Source organism: Ascaphus truei, chromosome 3 (assembly GCF_040206685.1).
Source record: "Ascaphus truei isolate aAscTru1 chromosome 3, aAscTru1.hap1, whole genome shotgun sequence".
NCBI lineage: Eukaryota > Metazoa > Chordata > Amphibia > Anura > Ascaphidae > Ascaphus > Ascaphus truei.
This window is the reverse complement of record NC_134485.1, coordinates 64,944,164-64,964,390: the sequence shown is the minus strand read 5'-3', so window position 1 is coordinate 64,964,390 and position 20,227 is coordinate 64,944,164. Positions and strand designations below refer to the sequence as shown.

The 20,227-nt window shown below is 41.8% G+C and overlaps 1 protein-coding gene across 1 annotated transcript in view; it reads left to right on the top strand.

The window, feature by feature from the left end:
- The window catches only part of LOC142490646 (cytospin-B-like), a 230,046-nt gene that overhangs the window by 72,647 nt on the left and 137,172 nt on the right, over positions 1 to 20,227 (top strand). Inside the window, exon 3 of the mRNA XM_075593064.1 lies at positions 798 to 933. Coding sequence (XP_075449179.1) covers positions 798 to 933 — 136 coding nt within the window. The remainder of the gene's footprint in view (positions 1 to 797; positions 934 to 20,227) is intronic.

The following is a 20,227-nucleotide window of genomic DNA, read 5'->3' as shown; positions in this document are numbered from 1 at the left end:
GTAAATCTGTGTTTTTAATATATTAAAGATATGTAATATTAATAAAATAATCAAGCTAAATCATACAGGACAAAGGACTTTATTGTTCCCTCTGTGTACTTCCTTGTTCACTGTTCTGCATCTCTCTGCTGTCCAATAGCCACATTCTGTGATGTCATTTATGGCTCTGCCTGTGAACGGGACCATTTCGTAATCGCAAGTCCGGCTTGATGGTGGTGCCATACGTGCGACTACCACCGGCCCTGCGTTTAGCGAGTCCCCTTCCTCTCCCCTGGGACCCCACCTGTGGAGCGGGTGCGGCAGCGACAGATGGAGCCCACCCAGGCGGCGATCATGGAAGTCAGGCTCAACATTCGGTGAGGCCCAACTTCCATGTCAGGACCTCCCGGGTGGGCTGCCACCGCCACCATCCCAAAGGTAGGGTTATGGGGAAGGGAAGAGGCCTCGCACTCTGGGCCGGATTAAAGTCTTTGTAGGCCCTGGGCACTCTACCCATTGTGCCTAGTGGATAATCCAGGCCCGCCCGCCCGCCCGCACTCACACTGTGCACTGGGTCCCCGCGATTGTGCGAGGCGTGTTTATAATGGTGTCATCTCAATATAACCTTTTAATTTAAGTCTGAGCTTCTTCCTGTTCCATCACTAATGTGGGAACATGGCAGCTCTCTGTTATTATTAGTCTTTTAAATGTTTATAACAGCAATATGTTTTTTCAACAAAATAGAAAGAACAAGAAGAGTACTTACATTTTTGGGGTGGGATGCCAGCCTTTAACTACCTGATTTCTGCCTCTGATAGCTAAAAAGAGCGAGCAGTGATGACATGCTCACAAAGCCAGGCGGCAGCACCGCCATCACCAGCTCCAGACTGAAGAAGACCGTTACCACAGGAGCAATCTCAGAGCTTACTGAAAGCAGGTTCAGGAGCACATCAGGTAAGGACGTCCTGTAGTTATGAGATTGTATGCGCATATATAGCAGGACAGTACCATTGTCATGTTCAAAAATTAAAATAGTCATGCAGGAACCGTGAAATGCAATATATTATAGTGTCTTTCAAAATATTCTTGAAATAACAAAGGAAAAAGCCGAGATATCTCAAACGAAGCATTCATATGTAGCAAAAGAAATATAAAAAGATGTTCTTAACTATAATTATTGAAGCGAAAGTAGAAAAAATTATTAAATCACTTAAATAGATGTAAATACCCATATAGAAATATAAAGAGTTGTGACTCAAAACAGAATTAGCGCCACATTAATAAAACATACATCACTGCCATAAGTGTAAATCTAAAATCAAACAGATAAAAATACATCAAACATTACAGACAAGTACAAACACAGTGTGTATTTATGTGTGTTGATATCTCAGCTTTTTCCTTTATTTCATTCTGTTTCTTAAGGTATATAACACGTCTCCCACGTTGTGTCTCTGTGTTGGGGGGGTGGGTGGGGGGTGAGGGTTCTGTAGGGATATTAATTTCCCCTCTAACGGGACGATTGTTTGTTTTCATTTGGCATTCAAAGATATTTTCCGTTAACGCTCTGAGTGCCGGAGGGGACGTTGTACCAGTCCCGCGACTCTCTGGCACGGGACTGCTTCTCCGAAGCGGCCAAATGGTTGCGCCATCACCGATGATGGAATAGCAGAGCAAGAGTCCTCCTTGCGTTTCTCTTGCTGTACGATCGCGCTCCACAGAACTCGATCTTTCCAACAAAAACAAGCAATTAGATTATGACGTAGCTACTACATCATGCTGTCTGGCACTCCAGTAGTAGCTATGTCTATTTGCACCCTAAAGGATTAATCCTTGCTTAGCGTATTGTGTGATAGGACAATGAGATGTACACTCCAATGTACCTGTCCTGATCTTTATATTCTCTAAATTGAAAAACAATTAAGAGGTGTGCTGGAGTATATACAGTAGTAGTTCTAGGGATGATAGTTTAACACTCTTTTACACTGTGGGTTTTGCAAAGACATACAGAAGTTATCATCAGACAATCCTGGTGCCAAATGTCGGAAGCCAAACCTGGTTCTGTGTCCAGCAGACACCGCCTTCCCAGGTCCCCCAATGACAAGTATATTAAGAAGAAGAATGTATAATATATGGTTGCAAGCAGTTTTATTCTGTCATATACAGCTGACAACAATAGCACAGACAGTAACACCCGAGGATTGGTATCAGTGTGAAGAGGAACAGGAAAAAAGACAGGGATTAGGGAGTGATCGACTAAATCATACAAATTGTAATTTGGAAAAATAATAACTTCCAATCGATAATTATCAGTAAATAGGTGCAACTGTGAATTGAAGTGAATCATGAAAAGTGAGGGGTGCAATGTGTTTGCATCCCAGAAGAAAATTCACTTATATGCACACTACTTAGGTATAAAATATAACTTTTAATATTTGATACTTAAAACATATATTACCGAAAAGAATGGTATATTAAACATTAAAAATGGATTAAACGGTTGTTAACAAACAAGCACCAAAATACAGCTCTCATAAATCCAAATAATCCAGTCAATAATTGATACTGGAATCTTAGAGGCTGATTAGGGTGCAACCAGCACAGGTGAGCCCAGAGGCGCCACAATTGCACACACTAGCACACTAGATGTATTTATACGTGCAGCAGCAAGGGTTAATCGCTACATGCATATGAATCCAATTTGGCAACACCAGCAGAGTGAAGCCACAACCTAGCTGCTACACTATTGTTGTATATCACAGTTGCACACACTAGCACACTAGGGGGCCTATGCAGAGAGCAGCGTTAAAGTAAATCTCGCCATTTTTTTGAGAAATTCGCGCAGAAAACAGCAGAAAATGGCGAGTTACGAAAAACGCGCCATTTTTTTTTTCTATTTGTAAATCTCGCCTCGCGGCTGGCGAGAACCTACATCTCGCCAGTTTTAAAAATATCCTAATTCAGAAAGGCGCGAACGGCATCTAGCGGCTGTTCGCGCCAATAAAATGGCGCGATTTTCGACAATTTGCTCCGCCAACAAAAGTTGGCAAGAAGCTGGAGCTCGCCGGCTATAGGAAAGGAAAAAAAAATGCGCGATTTTTTTTACACATTTCAGCAGCGCGCATCTCTCCATTTTAAACTCGCCACACGCATTCATGCTATAAATTGCAGATTTCGCACATTTCTGCATATGGAGAATAAAACTCTCCAAAAAAGCTACTTTTTATTACCCTCGCCAATTTTTTAATTCGCTGCTCTCTGCATAGGCCCCTAGATGTGTTTCCACGAGCAGCAACAGAGGTTGATCACTATATGCATGTGAATACAATTAGGCAACACTTGCAGAGTGAAGCCATGAGCTAGCTGCTACACTGTTTTTATATATATGACTGAGCTAGTGGGCTGCTGGAAAAACACTATGTTAAAACAGCCCCATAACGGGGACTGATGCATGATCACGCGTTCAACGCGCGTTTCCCTCCTACTATGGAGCTTCGTCAGGGACAATTTTGCAAATAGGGGGGAAGCGGGCGCTCTTTAAGCGCTGCGGTTGTCATGGATACCAACAGCACGCCGCTTCTGCGCATGCGCGGAAAACGCATGCGTAACTGCCAATAAATATCCTGAATCTATCTCTGTTTACCTTAAGCTAGTAGCTTTGCCCTCTAATTGTGCCAGGAGATCACAGTCAGTATTCAAAGCGTGATGCAAGGCCCGGCATTTAAAGAGGAACAGGATTAATTGTGCCCTCCTCCCTTTTCTTTAATTGATAAAAAAGGAACTGCAGCGCTTTTTGGACCAATCATCATTAGATGTTCGACTGCTAAGCACTTCATCTTTCTCGTCCAATCATTATACCATGTTCTGCTTAATAACAATCACATACTGATCATCTGCTGGATTATATAACAATTATAGAGGTATCATATGCTCGATCTTACCACATATAGGGTTACATTTTCTATATTCCTAAGAAGCCTTTTGGGCCATTTTCAGCCATAAAATCCCTACTGACATCAGTAGGGATTTCTGGCCAAAATTCCCTGCACGGACGCATTGGAATATATAGAATTGACCCCGTAGTTATCACATTAGTTGATGGTGTGAGGTGACTGTTACACTGGTATTTGCATAAGCGTACTGCACGCCTAACTTCTATCATATATCCCACCTATATTGGCTAACTGCAGTTGATATCAAATTTGTTTTAGTCCCAAGGTGCTCAACTCCAGTCATCAAGCCCCCCCCCCCAACAGGTCAGGTTTTCAGGATATCCCTGCTTCAGAACAGGTGGCTCAATCAGACCCTGCTTCAGCACCGGTGGCTCAATCAGATGCTCAGTCTTCCACAGCCTCTGATTGAATCACCTGTGCTGAAGCTGGGATATCCTGAAAACGTGACCTGTTGGTGGGGTGGGAGGGCTTGATGTCTGGATTTAGTCTCTCTTTTTCTATCAGTAGTACCTTATCTAACTATATGGCTATTATATCGTATGTTAGTTTATTGGTCCTATATTTTAGTATGGTTTTAGTTTAGTAACCTGTTGCTGTTGCTATTCTCAGTTGATAAATATTATCTTTTAGTAATACACATTATGTTAGTATATGTATCGTGTTTGTACAGTAGATGTTGGTTCCTAATTTCTTTTACTCGAGTGTCCACACCAACTACTTATTTGTAGTACTGTAGAGGAAACAATTTATTGCCACGAATGTTACCCTTTAATCTGTCACCTGCATAAGAAAACAAAACATGGAAGGACTCTTCTGAGAATACCCACTAGGTGGCAGCAAAAGAAGTTAATTCACTGAATAGTATAATCATCCTTTCAGCTCCTGAAACAGGTTGAGGTCAATGTATAAATCACTCTTGAAAACTGCAATTGAACGCGCTTCCTGCTTGTGTGTGTGCCACAAATGTATAAAAAAAAGTGTCTGTGCCCCGTCTTATATTTGATATAGTTATGTTGAAGCTTAGACAAAAGATGTATTCCATTATAATACTCCACTCCGACTCGTCCCGTCTTCCAAACCAAAAGCTGATTCACATAGGGCAAAAGAGCAGACAATGCAGGTATGCAATTGACATGTGGAGAAGCGCTATGAGGTTGCCTCCCTAAGAGGTAAATTCTATATACTTTGAAGCGGCCGTTCAATGGGCATTTCCGTCAGTAGGGGAGTATGTAGCATTTACATGGCAGTATTATGGCAGAAAGCACATTTAAATTCACTGATACAAAGCCCACCTAAGGTAGATACATTAATCGCAGTTAAATGAGGGAATATAACATGACGTCCCCAACCCATGCGTAGTTGATCATTAATGGCTACAAAGATGTTAGCATATACCTCAAATTGCACTAACTACACCCCCCCCTTTGCCTACCACTGAGGCTAGTAAGATATTGCATAGGAATACCTTACTAACCACTATGGCAGGTAAGGGGTTAACTTCTACCTTCTTCCCCCCCAGGGGGCCTAACCACTCACCCAGGACCTACCCCCAACATCTACTTCATTTCCCCCTCCCCCCATACACCTAGCTTCCCTATAAGAAATGTGTCTAACATGCCTAACATTACTATATTCATCATCATCATCATCATCATCATCATCATCATCATCATCATCATCATCATCATCATCATCATCATCATCATCATCATCATCATCATCATCATATTCAGCCCTTGTCGAGCCATTGCTGGATGAAGGCCTAACCAATGATCTTCCAGGTACTGCGGTTGCAAACCGCTCTTCTCCACGTTGCTCCAAAACATTTTCTGATTTCATCCTCCCATATTACTTTTGGTCGTCGTCTTGGCCATTTGCTTTCTCTCCGAATCCAGTTGAGTACCATTTTTGGCCATCGATGGTCATTCCTTCTTGCGATATGTCCGGCAAACTGCCATTTTAATTTCTTAGCCCTTGTGATGATGTCACAGACTTTTCTTTGGTTTCTCACCCACTCATACTTTTTCCCGTCTCTTTGGGTAACATCCAACATGCATCTCTCAATACTTCTTTGCGATATCTGAAGGTTCTGAATTATCTTCACATTTAGGCTCCAAGTTTCACATCCACACGTGAGCACAGGCAGAATACACTGGTCGAAAACTTTCCTCTTGAGGCACGGTGGAAGGTTCCCTTAAAATATTGTCTTGAATCTTCATTCTCCTATTGAGTTCATTCAAAAGGTTCCCATCCATTGTTATTTGCCTATGTATATGTATATGTCGACAGTGGTCGACAAATCACCAAAAAATCTACTCGACGAACAAAAAAATCTACTCGCCACCTAGTACCACACGTGTGCTGCTTGGGCCAATAGGAGCTCGCCACAATGTTAAATCCACTCGCCCGGGGCGTGCAAATGCATAGGTTTGTCAAACACTATATATATATATATATATATCTCAAGGTAGTTGATATGTTCCAAGCTTTCGAACCTCTCAGCTACCCGAAAAAGACCCCGAGAGGTTGGAAAGCTTGTAACATATCAGTCTCTTTAATTATAAAGTTATACTATTGTCCGATATGGTGGCATTCTATAAACTGTTCTATTCTACAATTACTTATTTATTAAACTAGGTATAGAATTGACCCAGTTGTTACCGAATGTTTTTGACACAGCAGTAACATTGGCATAGTTGCATATTTTTTTATCAAAATTACATAATTCATTATTATTACAATGCAGCCCTACTGTTTATTACTCTTACAATCTGTACAAGGTTGAGAAAGTTAAAGTGAACACTGAAACGTTGTTAATACTGCCTGTTCTACGATATACTAGGCTCACTGTTAAGAAATCCCTCTCTGTACTAGGATTACTTGTCATGGGAGTCAGACTGGGAAATTATTATGTAGGCACAAATTGTAATGTTACTTTAGCTGCTGACCCCCACGGCTAGTGTAATTACATTTCATTGAGGTTCCTATTGGACGGCCATTTATATGCCCAGCCTCCATGTAAAGAAGCCCGTCTTTAAAGTGGCCCTTTATTAAGTGGCCTGCAGTGTGGCGTTTAACATGGAGTTAAACAGGAATGGAACAAGTGGACAACAGAACACCTACTGGTCCTGAACCCTGTATTTGAACTGCGCTCGAAAGGAGGACCTTTTCTATCCCAGACCTTATTCATCTCTTAACACTAAACTATCACCATGCCTCCTCTACTATATATATTTGCTCTGACCTCACTTCTTTTCAAAATACATGGTTATTTCTACCAGCCTCATTATTCCTCTAAGTCCATTCATACTGTATATCTCCATCTCTCCTTCCTTCACCATTTCTCCGTTCACATGAACTCCTTTCCTACAAGCGCCCTCTGACACTACACAGCTATACCCCCTGTACTAATGTTACTGTTATGTCTGAAGCGCTTATTCCCATTATGTGTTATTTGTATTATTTATATTATTATGTCACTTGTATTACTGCTGTGAAGCGCTCTGTATATTAGTGGTGCTATATAAATAGCGAAGAGTATATAAATAAAGACGTTCATACAGTACATACAGTACATACATACATACATACATACATACATACATACATACATACATACATACATACATCTACACTGGTAAGTATCTCGGAAAACAGGGGGTCCCTGGACCGTAAAAAAACCAAGGTTCAGCTTCAGAGGGCCCTCAATTTCCAGTGCTGTTAACAAACTAAAGCAAAAAAAAGGGGGGGGATAGGGTACGTAGTGATGTTGTAAGACTCCTACTTGGAAGTCTTTTTACTTTAGCTTTACGATCTTACAGCTGACCAGCAGTTACATTACCATAGGCAGATTTATATCTTGGGACTTGCATACTGGCACTATCTTGTTGTGCTTGTCTATGTATGTGTGGTTGTTTGAGTCTGATCATACCTGCATCTGTGTCCATGTTATATGGGTGCAGTGTTGCTCTGTGATGTTAGGATTTTCCACACTCTAATCAGACTAATAAGGGAGTTCCCTGTCCCTGGTATATACCCTTATTAGATTTAATTTGAGGTTACATTATACTTATGGCAGTAACTATATGCACCTAACGTGATACTATCATCATATGGAATTTTTGGGGGCAATTCAGATCTGGTCTTAGGTGGTTTACCAATACCACTGCTGTATCTGCCTTGTATATCCTAGATCATTAGTTTAATGCTATTTAGTGGCTTACTATTTAGATCAGGTGACAGGCAGTTCGTCAAACTTATTTTAAAATTTTGGTTACACCTACATTACCGGTGATATATGTTTTATGTAATGTCAATAAAGGTTATATTTTATATGTTAGTGGTGTGCATTTAAGTGAATTCTCTACTGAGTGCACTGTCTTGTGTGCTCTCCATTTTTCCTGTTAACAAACTATATTGATTTTAGGCAGGGTTGCAGCTTTAATAATTTTTGTTTTTTTTTGTTTTTCTACACCCCTGCTTTTGATTATCATAAGATTTGGAACAATTAGTAAAAGCTTCCAGATCATTAAATAGGGTCTATAAAACCGAGCAGTGAGAATCCTAAGGTGTGTCTTATCCTGAATCCCCCCCCCCACCCCACCCAGCCTCCCTGAGTGGCAGGAAAGGTGGTGACACTGGGTCTGTGTTGCAGCCTATCATGGTGCAGACCATGTGCCCTCCCGTTTTGCATGAGGGAGGATGTTCTAAATTATAGGAGTCCGTTCTCCTCCGCCCCTCATGGGGAGAGGAGTGTGTGTTTGGAGTTCCCTTCAGCCCCTCATGGGTGGAGGATTGAAGATCTGTGCTTAGCACAAGGCCTCATCACATTATCTGCTGGCCAGCACCATCCAAGGGCCTGAAACCTCTATATGCAACACTGTTATACCATCTGCAGTGGCTGCATCAGATAAAGATCCCATTTATATACTTCTGGCTGAGTTGCAGTCTATTAGGCTGAAGTATAGGAGTAAGGCTGTAATGGTAGGAACTGCCTGCAGTTATACTGCATCCTGCTGTGACTGGAGGCGCTGTCACCACATGGAAAGTACCTAAGGATCACTGAAAGCCTGTCCTGTTACCCCACAACATCGCGGACAATCCGCTCTCCTGGATCCTCACAGGTATCACCGCACCACAGACATCAGTAGCAGCAACATGTTTCCAGAGGAGGGGGGGGGGGGGCGGGGGGTGCGGGGGGGGGGGGAGAACAGGGCTACATGTGTATTATCCCTGTACTGAAACGGTATACCCCTGTATTTGCAGCGCTGTCAGCATTGTGTAAAGCAGGGGTTCTCAACTCCAGTCCTCAAAACCGCCCCAACAGGTCAGGTTTTCAGGATTTCCTTGCTTCAGCACAGGTGACTCAATCAGTCCCTGCTTCAGCACAGGTGGCCCAATCAGTGGCTCAGTCAATAACTTCACCATCTGTGCTGAAGCAGGGACATCCTTAAAACCTGACCTGTTGCGGGGGTGGGGGGGGTCTTGAGGACTGGAGTTAAGAACACCTGGTGTAAACCATTGAGTCATCTTCCATTTGTTGCAGGGCAGGTGGTTCTGCCAACGATCTGGTCATCAAAAGGGTTTTTCATATAAATACAATTTGGTGGCTTTACCTATTTTATACATTTTAGTCAATCGCCAGGATCCACGAAGCTCTGATAAGAGCTACTATATTGTCTTGAATGGCAACCAACTCCAATAACCCAACTCCAATAAGCCCTATCTCTTTGGAAATACAAATCCATGGTGTTCCTAGACCCTATTATTGCTGCAAGCCTGCCACGTAGTGGTACTCCCAAAAGTAGCTTTGCTTTATAAAACCCCATACTTTGTTGAGGTGAACGTTCTTCATGAACTGCTACGTGTTTTGATCAGTAAAGCAAAAATGTATCAATGCATAAAATATACCGTAATATACTTGTAAAAGCTCTTTAGTGACATCAGCCAATCTCTCTACATGAGAACATTTAAAAACTGGTAACTTTATTGGGGTTACAAGTCCAGAGGAAGATAGGACTATCTGTTCCCTCTTAGCATATAAGTGTGGAATGTGTGCCATGATTATAAAACTGACAATGATGTCATAGCAATGGCCTTTGCACGGTTTACTAGTGCTAAAGGCAATGACACATTGTTAAACACTGAGGTACTGGAAAATGATGTTGTGTGAAAGTCCTATCCCAATCCAAACACAGAAGGCATTATTCCAAAATGTGGTGCCAAAATATCAGAGTTTAAAAAGAGTTTTGTCAGTTCTGAATTAGCATGTCACCAAACAGAAAGCTTTGTCACATATACAGTACAATGCTGTACTTTGTACTGACAGTTTTTATATCGATCATCTTTAGAAATAAACATTTCAAATAAAATGAATGTCACAGGCTGAAGATGTCCCTGAATTATGCATACAGATAAGTGTCACATACATGAATCGTTTTACTATCTTACCACAGTGTTATATAAATGCATGGAAACGACTTCCTATCTTGTATGTACTGTATGTACAGTACATCTTTATTTATATAGTACCATCTATGTACATGGTGCTTCACTGCCATAATGCAAGGAGCATGACGAAGCTTTGTTTGCGAAACGTGTAAAGTCAAAGCCTGGCGACTGCGATCTGGTGGTGTGACGTCACTACGCCGGGACGCCTGCTGGAACGCAGGGCTGACACGCGGAAGCAGGAAGACGCCAGGGATACGAGGACTGTATGCTCCACTAGTCCCCGTTGCGAGAGCCCCTACAAACGCAGAGTCTCAAGCACCCACCATCAGAGAGAGAAACCAGCACTTTGTCATACATTGCCCTGTATGAGGGTTAACATGTGAGTTTGCATTACAGGCATACTGTACTGTACCCCGCATTAATGTACGCAATGGGACCACAGCATGTATAAAGCGAAAATGTACTTAAAGTGAAGCACTACCTTTTTCCCACTTATCGATGCATGTACTGTACGGCAATCGTCATATACGTGCATAACTGATGTAAATAACACATTTGTAACAGGCTCTATAGTCTCCCTGTTTGTGCACAGCTTCGGTACAGGTAGGGAGACGGTATTGCTGTTCAGGACGTGCTGACAGGCGCATGCGTGAGCTGCCGTTTGCCTATTGTTTGATATGTCCTTACTCGTGAGTGTACTTAAAGTGAGTGTCCTTAAAGCGGGGTATGTATGTATTAAGTTTATTGCTTGTGCATCAATACAATTTGAACCCTCTACACTATCCTGTTCCTGTCTTTGTTTTCATGATTTGGTGAGAATTGCTGTTTACCACTACCAAGTGAATACAAAAAAGAATGGGGGAGCACAGTTTTAGGAAACAGGCAGTGTATTGTGACTAGTAATCGTTATAGATAGAGCAGTTTACACAACTGTAAAGGTGATAGTTCACGGGGCGGATACCAGACTCAATATATATACATACAATGGTGTGTATGTGTGGGTGGAAAGGTGAAAGAATATACAGTATAACTTACACGGCCTTGTGTAAGTTCAGTCGCATCAGGGTTTCTTTGGGTTTCCCGTCACCTTGGAATGATGTGATCTTCTGCGATTTATACTTCTTCTTCTTGGTGTATATTCAGCTTTCCTCGTTCATTCAATGTGCCCCTCCAGGGGGATTTCCTCTCATGTAAACAAAAAGAGGGTAAGGTTAACTCACATATATATAGAGGTGACAATATGGGGAAGGATGGTATAGTGGAAGACCATTCAAATATAATGGTACGATCATGCACTCACACGGGCTAATGTGAGCCTTCTCTTATCTTGGTATCTTATTGTTGCCCGTTAGGGATAACTTTCAATTGGTAATAGGTGGTAATGAAGGGGGGAACAATAAGATATAACACAATACTCACACGGGCCAGTGTGAGTACACACTCCTAGTGGTTTCTTGACACTTTTGTTCCTGTTCTTTATGCACCTCTAAAGCTGAAGATGGGGTGGACACAGATGAAATGACACTAAGGTCTGCAGGGTAAAACTTTATTTTAATAAAAACATGGATATAAAAACAAGAAAAAAAGAAAGAAACCAAAGGCTTCTATATTGATAAAAAGCTAGGGGAGTAGTGTGGTGTATAGTGGTAGGGAGTCTCTCCTTCCGCTACGACTGCACCTCTGCCTCCTCTAAAATAAGCTAAAAAATGTCCCAACTGAAGAGTAGAGCAACGCGTTTCGTCCGGAACTGGACTTCCTCAGGCTCAATAGATGTGGACCGGCTGTGCCTTTTCTTTTATGCAGGGATTAGCCAATCCAGATCGCGGTGTAATAGCTTCCAGCTTTCCATCTGCGACGGGACGTCGCCATCTTGGGAGTTGCGCGCGCATCACATAGTATGATAAGTCGCGCATCTGTAAATTTCATTCTAGGATAAAGTTTTTAGAATTTGAAGGGGGATTGTATTGGGGCTTGCGTGCGCATCCTTTTGTTGACAGCATGGCCGCATATCCTTGTGGAGGCCTCTGTTAGTGTCCATTTTGTTTAAGAATAAAGTTTTTAAGAATTAAGTTTTTTTCCTTTTTTTCTTCTTTCCGGTTTGGAGGAGGATTAAGTTGAGGGTTGCGCGCACATCCTTTTGTTTACCTCGCGACTGCATACCCTCGTGGTTGGCTCTGCCAACAAGGGTCCTGGATAGATCCTGCTGGGGTTTCGAGTCACAGAAGGACATCAAACGAATACCATTATCAGGCAGTATCATACCCCCTTCTTTTGACATCTCCATATTTGTATCAAGCCACAGAGAGATAGCGCCCGGGTACCTTTTCCAACAAACTACCACTACCAAGTACCTTGATAAGCTGACCACATCAGACAAGGCATCCACCCTGATTCTGGGGATCAAGGCTTGTATATTATAGTAGTATTGTGAGTGTGCATTTTGGGGGGGTCTATATACTGTATCCTCTCCTCGTTTGTGTCCATATATTCTTGTGTTTCTTTTTTATGTACCCACCAATGACTTGTGCTCCCTGAGTTTTCCATTGACAAAATAAATTATTGTTTTATTATGGTAGACAAAATATATGTTAAAAATTACTGATTATCATATAAATAACAATATAAAAAATATAAATGTAAAAAACTCAATATAGAGACCAGACATCAATCTCCTCATTAAGACCCAGGGGGCTATGGTCTTCATTTTATAGATCCATAGGCTCTCTTGCTTTGATAAGGCCTTAATTCTATCTCCTCCCCTTGGAGATGATGTTGCATCCTTACAAAAAAAAAAAAAAAAGGCGGGCACATGATCCAGCGTCCAATCGGATTGGAGCTGTACCACCTGACCCTAAAATGTGACGTCACAGGCCCTATAAAAGGCTTGTTCCGTCTCATTTTAGCTCAAGAAGACGTCGAGGCAACTTCCGTTGCTGGATTTACAATGGGGTACTTTGGATTACAACAGAAGAAGATAGAAGAAAATAATGACAGATGAAGATTGTGAAAGATCAAAGAAAGAAGATTTGTTTTACCGGATGCTGTAAATAATCTTTAGAAGTGAACATTATAAATAAAATGAACTTGTATGTTGTGTGTACTGGCGTGAGCATGTGCTCTTTGTTTAATATCTAAAGCACACACTTGCATGGTACTTGTTACGCTTCATGGTTTTTTTGCACAGCTTTGTTCAGCCCCACACAAATCAGGACAAAGTGACAGTAAACATTCATAAACTTGCTTTTTGTCGCGTGCAAAGTTTTGCAAAAAACCTTGTTTCAATATTTGTCACAGGGAGGTAAGAAACAATACACCTGCTGAAACACAGGGCCACATTTATTACACCGTATTAAGACCACGTCCGGTGCTTGAAGACACCTTGGAGTCCATTGACTTGAATGAAGGTAGAAAAGCCGTCTGTGTAGCTCTAAGGTAAACAGCCCAGTGTCTGAGAGCCAGATGAAAGTCTTTGGAGAGTATATGGAGTGGATAATAAGGGAGAGAGAGTTGGTGAGATGCACTGCTAGCAATTGTGGTGCGTTTAGATGCCCAGTTGCATATATACAGTGTAATGGGATTGGTGTGGAGTTGCCTGTTACTCACAATCTGTGCCGTCCTCCGCTGCGCTCTCTCTCTCTCTCCCGGCGTCACGTGTCCACGGAAGGATACTCTTTGAGAAAGGGCAGTCTATGCCCGAAACGCGTTGGAGGAGGTTTCCCCATTTTTTGTTTGTCCTGAGTGCTCCCTTTATGTAGTTTAATAAACTTTCCTGTTTTTAATAATCTGTGAGTGAGTCCCAGTCCCTTTGAGTGGTAACCGCATCGATGTACTACTTGTTTCCATTGACTTGAATGGGCTGTAAGTTGATTTCCAGGGCCACAAGACCGCTTCATAAATATGACCCATAGTCCTCATTCCTTTCTAGTAGACATCAACAGTTGCATAAAGATTAGGAGCAGCACATTCCAATGCAGGTTATAACATTTTCCAATGTGAGAGCTGTGGCCAGCTGTATACACTGGCGACACACTTTATTCGAGCTTGGCTAGTCCCACGAATTCGGGTATACCCGAGTGTATTGAGGTTTGTGACTGTTTTCTGCCCGAGTGCATTGGGTTATTTTCCAGGCAGGGATTGAAGCATTTTATTCCCTCTGGCTGCAATACTGCACAGTATATATATATATATACTGCATTATAATTCATGAATTTATGCCATCTGGTAGACACGCGAAGCATTGCAGCCTATTAAATCCTAATCATTATCATTTAACAGATCAGCCGCCCGTCAGCCAGGCATGAACCCAGGCTGGGAAGGCAAACGCAACGGGGCTTGTCAGAGGTGAGGAGCAGCGCATTCCAGGTATCTGCCAGGTACATACTGGGTATTTGCTCGAATAAAGTGTGTCGGTGCAGTAATATGCATTGTGTAATGTTTCTTCTTGTATTGATGAGGACACATCTAAAACATCATAGTCTATATTTCAACTTTGGCTCTAGATAAAACAAACCGTGTCTCCTTTGTACCCATAGTATTCTGAATGAGCAGTTACATCAGAGGGTGCGTGTGGTTATCTTGGCACACCAAAACACAGATATTCTTAATACTAAAGATATTCCTCTTATATCATAGGATTGTCTACAGACTGCGAATTGATTTGCAGTAATTATTTCTGCATAATGCAAATTATGGACACTCATATGGCAAATGAAGCAACTGCTTTGCTCCAAAGCTGCTTATGTGAGTGCCTATCTGGCCTCCCATTGTTGGGGTTTGTATGATAAGCTTTATACAGTATCATGGCATAGAGCATGAATAATACCCGGTAATATTAGAGTTTTCTGAATCGATTGGATCATATATGTCCTTCTTACTTTTGTATTATGTGTAGGAGGTTGGGTAATTTGACAGGTCTGTATACGCATATCATCAGAATTCATAATTCAGCCTATAGCAGACTTTGATTGGAATGATCAGTAGACAAGTACATTATTGAAGTTTTGCTAATGAGTCAGTATATTAAAATATTATTATTGCAGATACTTTGGTTTAGCAGGGGTTAAGCATGAGAGAAGGATATTTGTTTGTTCTGTTCATGAGCTGTTGAAATAATCATCTCACTCTTACCTAGTGCTGATCCTTTAACTGCATCCTGGAGAGATTCAGTCCCACCCTTGCTTTAAAATGGAATCAGTAACAAATTTAACCAAACCGGTTCTGTTCTGAGATATTGTAAACTACAGATACTATGCGGCTGATAAGGTCAGATGTGACTGTCAAAGGCATTTTTACTGCTGTAGGCTTTAACTTGCCAATCAGAAAATGCCCTGGTAATTGCAATACATAACATATTTTCTCTAGGATGGTATGCCAGACAAGAGGCCATCAACTGTTGGAAACCAAACAGTATCATATCAGTTTGGCGAGTTCTACCATTTGTTGCCGAAGATCATACATATAGCCTTGAAAAAGGCTGTGTTGGGAAGTCGAAACATTGAGCTTGTAAAGACACATTTGTTGTACCATTTAGCGTGTCTGCTTTTTTGACCCTTCTACATAGTACAGTTTAGTACGTTAGCAGTAGCACCCGCTACAATCTTTTGGAATATTACTGTTATTGTGTGCCCTGTTTCCTTTACTATATCTCACTCTCTCTCTCTCTGTCTGAAAAAAGGCAAGCACTCACAGGATTTGAAAAAGAACTCCAAAGATCATTTAAAATGTTTAAATAGTCAATGTTTTGGTCTGCTTTCAGACATGTCTCAAGATATATATCTTGAGAAAAGTCACGGATTGAAACATCGATTTTTTTATATATTATATTAATATGAATATTATATTAATATACACACACACACACACACACACACACACACACACACACACACACACACACACACACACACACACACACACACACACACACACACAGTGGTGTGAAAAAGAAAGTACACCCTCTTTGAATTCTATGGTTTTACATATCAGGACATAATAACAATCATCTATTCCTTAGCAGGTCTTAAAATTAGGTAAATACAACCTCAGATGAACAACAACACATGACATATTACACCGTGTCATGATTTATTTAACAAAAATAAAGCCAAAATGGAGAAGCTTTGTGTGGAAAAACTAAGTACACCCTTACCGCTTCCATAGGAATTAAGATGCCAAGTAGCAGACAGGTGCTGCTAATCAAATGCCCTTGATTTATTGATCATCAGCAAGTGAGACCACCTCTATAAAAGCCAAAGTTTTAGCTGTTTGCTGGTCTGGAGCATTCAGGTGTGTGTTAACACAATGCCAAGGAGGAAAGATAGCAGCAATGATCTTTGAGAAGCAATTGTTGCTGCCCATCAATCTGGGAAGGGTTATAAGGCCATTTCCAAACAATTTAAAGTCCATCATTCTACAGTGAGAAAGATTATTCAAAAGTGGAAAACATTCAAGACAGTTGCCAATCTTCCCAGGAGTGGACATCCCAGCAAATTCACGCCACGGTCAGATCGTGCAATGCTCAGAGAAATTGCAAAAAACCCAAGAGTTACATCTCAGACTCTAAATGTTAAAGTTTATGACAGTACAATTAGAAAAAGACTGAACAAGTATGGTTTGTTTGGAGGGGTTGCCAGGAAAAAAGCCTCTTCTCTCTAAAAAGAACATGGCAGCACGGCTTAGGTTTGCAAAGTTGCATCTGAACAAACCACAAGACTTCTGGAACAATGTCCTTTTTTACAGACGAGACCAAAGTGGAGATGTTTGGCCATAATGCACAGCGCCACGTTTGGCAAAAACCAAACACAGCGTATCTGCACAAACACCTCATACCATCTGTCTAGCACTGTGGTGAAGGGGTGATGATTTGGGCTTATTTTGCAGCCACAGGACCTGGGAACCTTGCAGTCATTGAGTGACCATGAACTCCACTGTATACCAAAGTATTCTAGAGTCAAATGTGATGCCATCTGTCCAACAGCAAAAGCTTGGCCGAAATTGGGTCATGCAACAGGACAATGATCCCAAGCACACCAGCAAATCTACAACAGAATGGCTGAAAAAGAAAAGAATCAAGGTGTTGCAATGGCCCAGTCAAAGTCCAGACCTCAACCCGATTGAAATGCTGTGGCAGGACCTTAAGAGAGCTGTGCATAAACAAATGCCCACAAACCTCAATGAACTGAAGCAACGTTGTAAAGAAGAGTGGGCTAAAATTCCTCCCCAACGATGTGAGAGACTGATAAATTCATACAGAAAACGATTACTTCAAGTTATTGCTGCTAAAGGGGGTTCTACAAGCTATTGAATCATAAGGTATACTTAGTTTTTCACACATTGCTTCTCCATTTTGGCTTTATTTTTGTTAAATAAATCATGGCACTGTGTAATATGTCATGTGTTGTTTTTCATCTGAAGTTGTATTTACCTAATTGTAAGACCTGCTAAGGAACAGATGATTGTTATTATGTCCTGATATGTAAAACCATAGAATTCAAAGAGGGTGTACTTTCTTTTTCACACCACTGTATATGCAGGGCCGCATCAGAAATCTTTGGGCCCAGGACAAATCTAAGAAGCCCCCTCCCCCCCCCCCACGGCCCACGTGTAAAAATCCTACCCCATTTCTATGCAGCAATTTTTACTAAAGTGTTCTCGTGTAATAGGAAGACTAAACAAAATTAAAGGACTTGCATTGTTTCTTTTTATATTAAATTGGAGGGGGTGCTTCTTAAACCCTTATGGATTTTTACAAACATCATTATTTGTAATTCTTCTAAATCTGATCATAAAATGACCATCTCCTCACTTTTATGCTTGCTAAATCTTTTATCACGTCACTAAAAGTGAGGTTCCGAGCAATTCCACGCTCAATAGAAAGAATTGCAAGATTGTTGAGGCGTTGTTCACCCATTGTTAAACGGAGATATTTTTGTTTTTATTTTAGTATTGATAATTTGCTAAATGCTCGTTTTCCTTCAGTCACAGAAATATGAAGGGTGCAGAAAATTCTGAGAGCAATGCATAACTCTCCAAATATGCCCTCAAGTCGTAGTTTATAAATAGAATTCAATAATTCAAGTTGCATCAAATACTTTTTACAGGTGTACTGTAGTTTTTCACTTTATAATGACAGTGAAAAGTCTTCAGGGTATTTGAAGATCAGAGTTTTAAGGTATGTCGTCATTTGTTCTTCCAGCATAGTCCTTAATTTTAAAATGGGAGCAAACAAGCTGCATATATATTCAATGGATTGAAAACGTTGTTTACGTTCACAATGATGGAATCGAACATCACATTGAAAACGTTTAACCTAAAAGGTCTCTGCTGCATCTTCCAGTTCATTTGGGTCTTCAGATTCATTCAGGGGCATTGTCTTCTTCTTCTGCTGACTATGATGTGTGCTGAAGTCCTTAGGTATATCCAGATTATCAGCAACAAGTTTTGCTTCTGAAAGTACCGTATCGGTATCCACTTTTCCCAAAGAAAGAGCACTGATGTTTGTCGCTCCGATTTCGATCAAAATGTGAAATTATGTTCTCAAAAGCTTCAATATAACCTGGAAGGTTTTGAGCAACTGGACAAACTGCTTCCACTTTTGCTCTCCACCTAGTGCCATGCAATGAACGTCCCTGTCAAAATGTGCCACCTTTCAGGCTTCCCACTGAAGGGAACATATAAGGGATTCACAAAACCCAAAAATTTTGTGCACACTCACAAGATTCAATGAATTGGCTGTTGACTGAAAATTTAGCTGTTGAGTACTTTTCCTATATGTGCTCTCGTACTCCTTTTATTTTGCCAGATTTACTAGCTCCATTATAAAAGCCTTTTCCTCTACAATCTTTAATGTTGATGACATGCTCATTTAATCTTGACAGCAGCATTCCCGCTATCTCCCCTCCCATCTTATGGAAAGTCAAAGAATTCATTGAACCTCTTGTTACGGCAGTGTTGCCCGCAGACCAGACCCGTCCCTACCACTGAGGTGGGACGTAAGTATACACGCACCGCAGCAGAAGGAGCATGTCCGGAGTGTGGTATTTGCGTTGCCAGGCCAGGAGACTATAGCTATAGTACTTGCCAGTTCCAGAGGATAGCAGAGCCGTAGTGGTTGCCATTGCCGAGGTCAGGGAGTAGAGAGATCCAGGAGGTCGAGGTACAAGCCGAGTTCGAGGGACGAGAGAAGCAGCGTAGTCAGGAGGAAGCCGGGGTCAGAACCTGAGTAGCACTGTAACGAAGAGACAATCAAAGTACACATCCACTAGCAAAGACTATGCAGAGCGATGTGCAGCAGGGAGAATAGGGATTATAAAGGTGGGCTGACCAATGGAAGGTGGAGGCAGGGCTGAATAAATTATGAGTGCCTGACACGCACTGGTGAGCGCGCGTGCAGGTCTAATGGCAGCCGCATGTTTACCCGCTGCGTGCGGAGCAGCGGCTGCCCGGCGGGGGTACCGACGGAGGGGGAGTGGAGCGGAGACAACTGGGGACGCGGGTGGTAAGGGAGGGTCACGCTGGGACCGCTGTAACCCCATATTCCTTACTGTATCCCTCCCTTCAGGATCGGCCTCTGGACGATCCTCCAATGGTTTGGACGGAAACCTCTTGTGAAATCGTCTGAGAAGAGCTGGTGCATGGATGTCCTCCCGAGAGAGCCATGAACGTTCTTCGGACCCAAAGCCCCTCCAGTGGACTAAGAACTGGCCTTGCCTCTTGAGAGGCAATCCAGAATAGATTGGACCTCGTATTCCTCGTTGCCTTGTACGATCACCGGGGTTGGTCTCCGAGTAACGTCCGGGAAAAAAGGGCTGAAAATGAAGGGTTTAAGGAGGGATGTATGGAATACA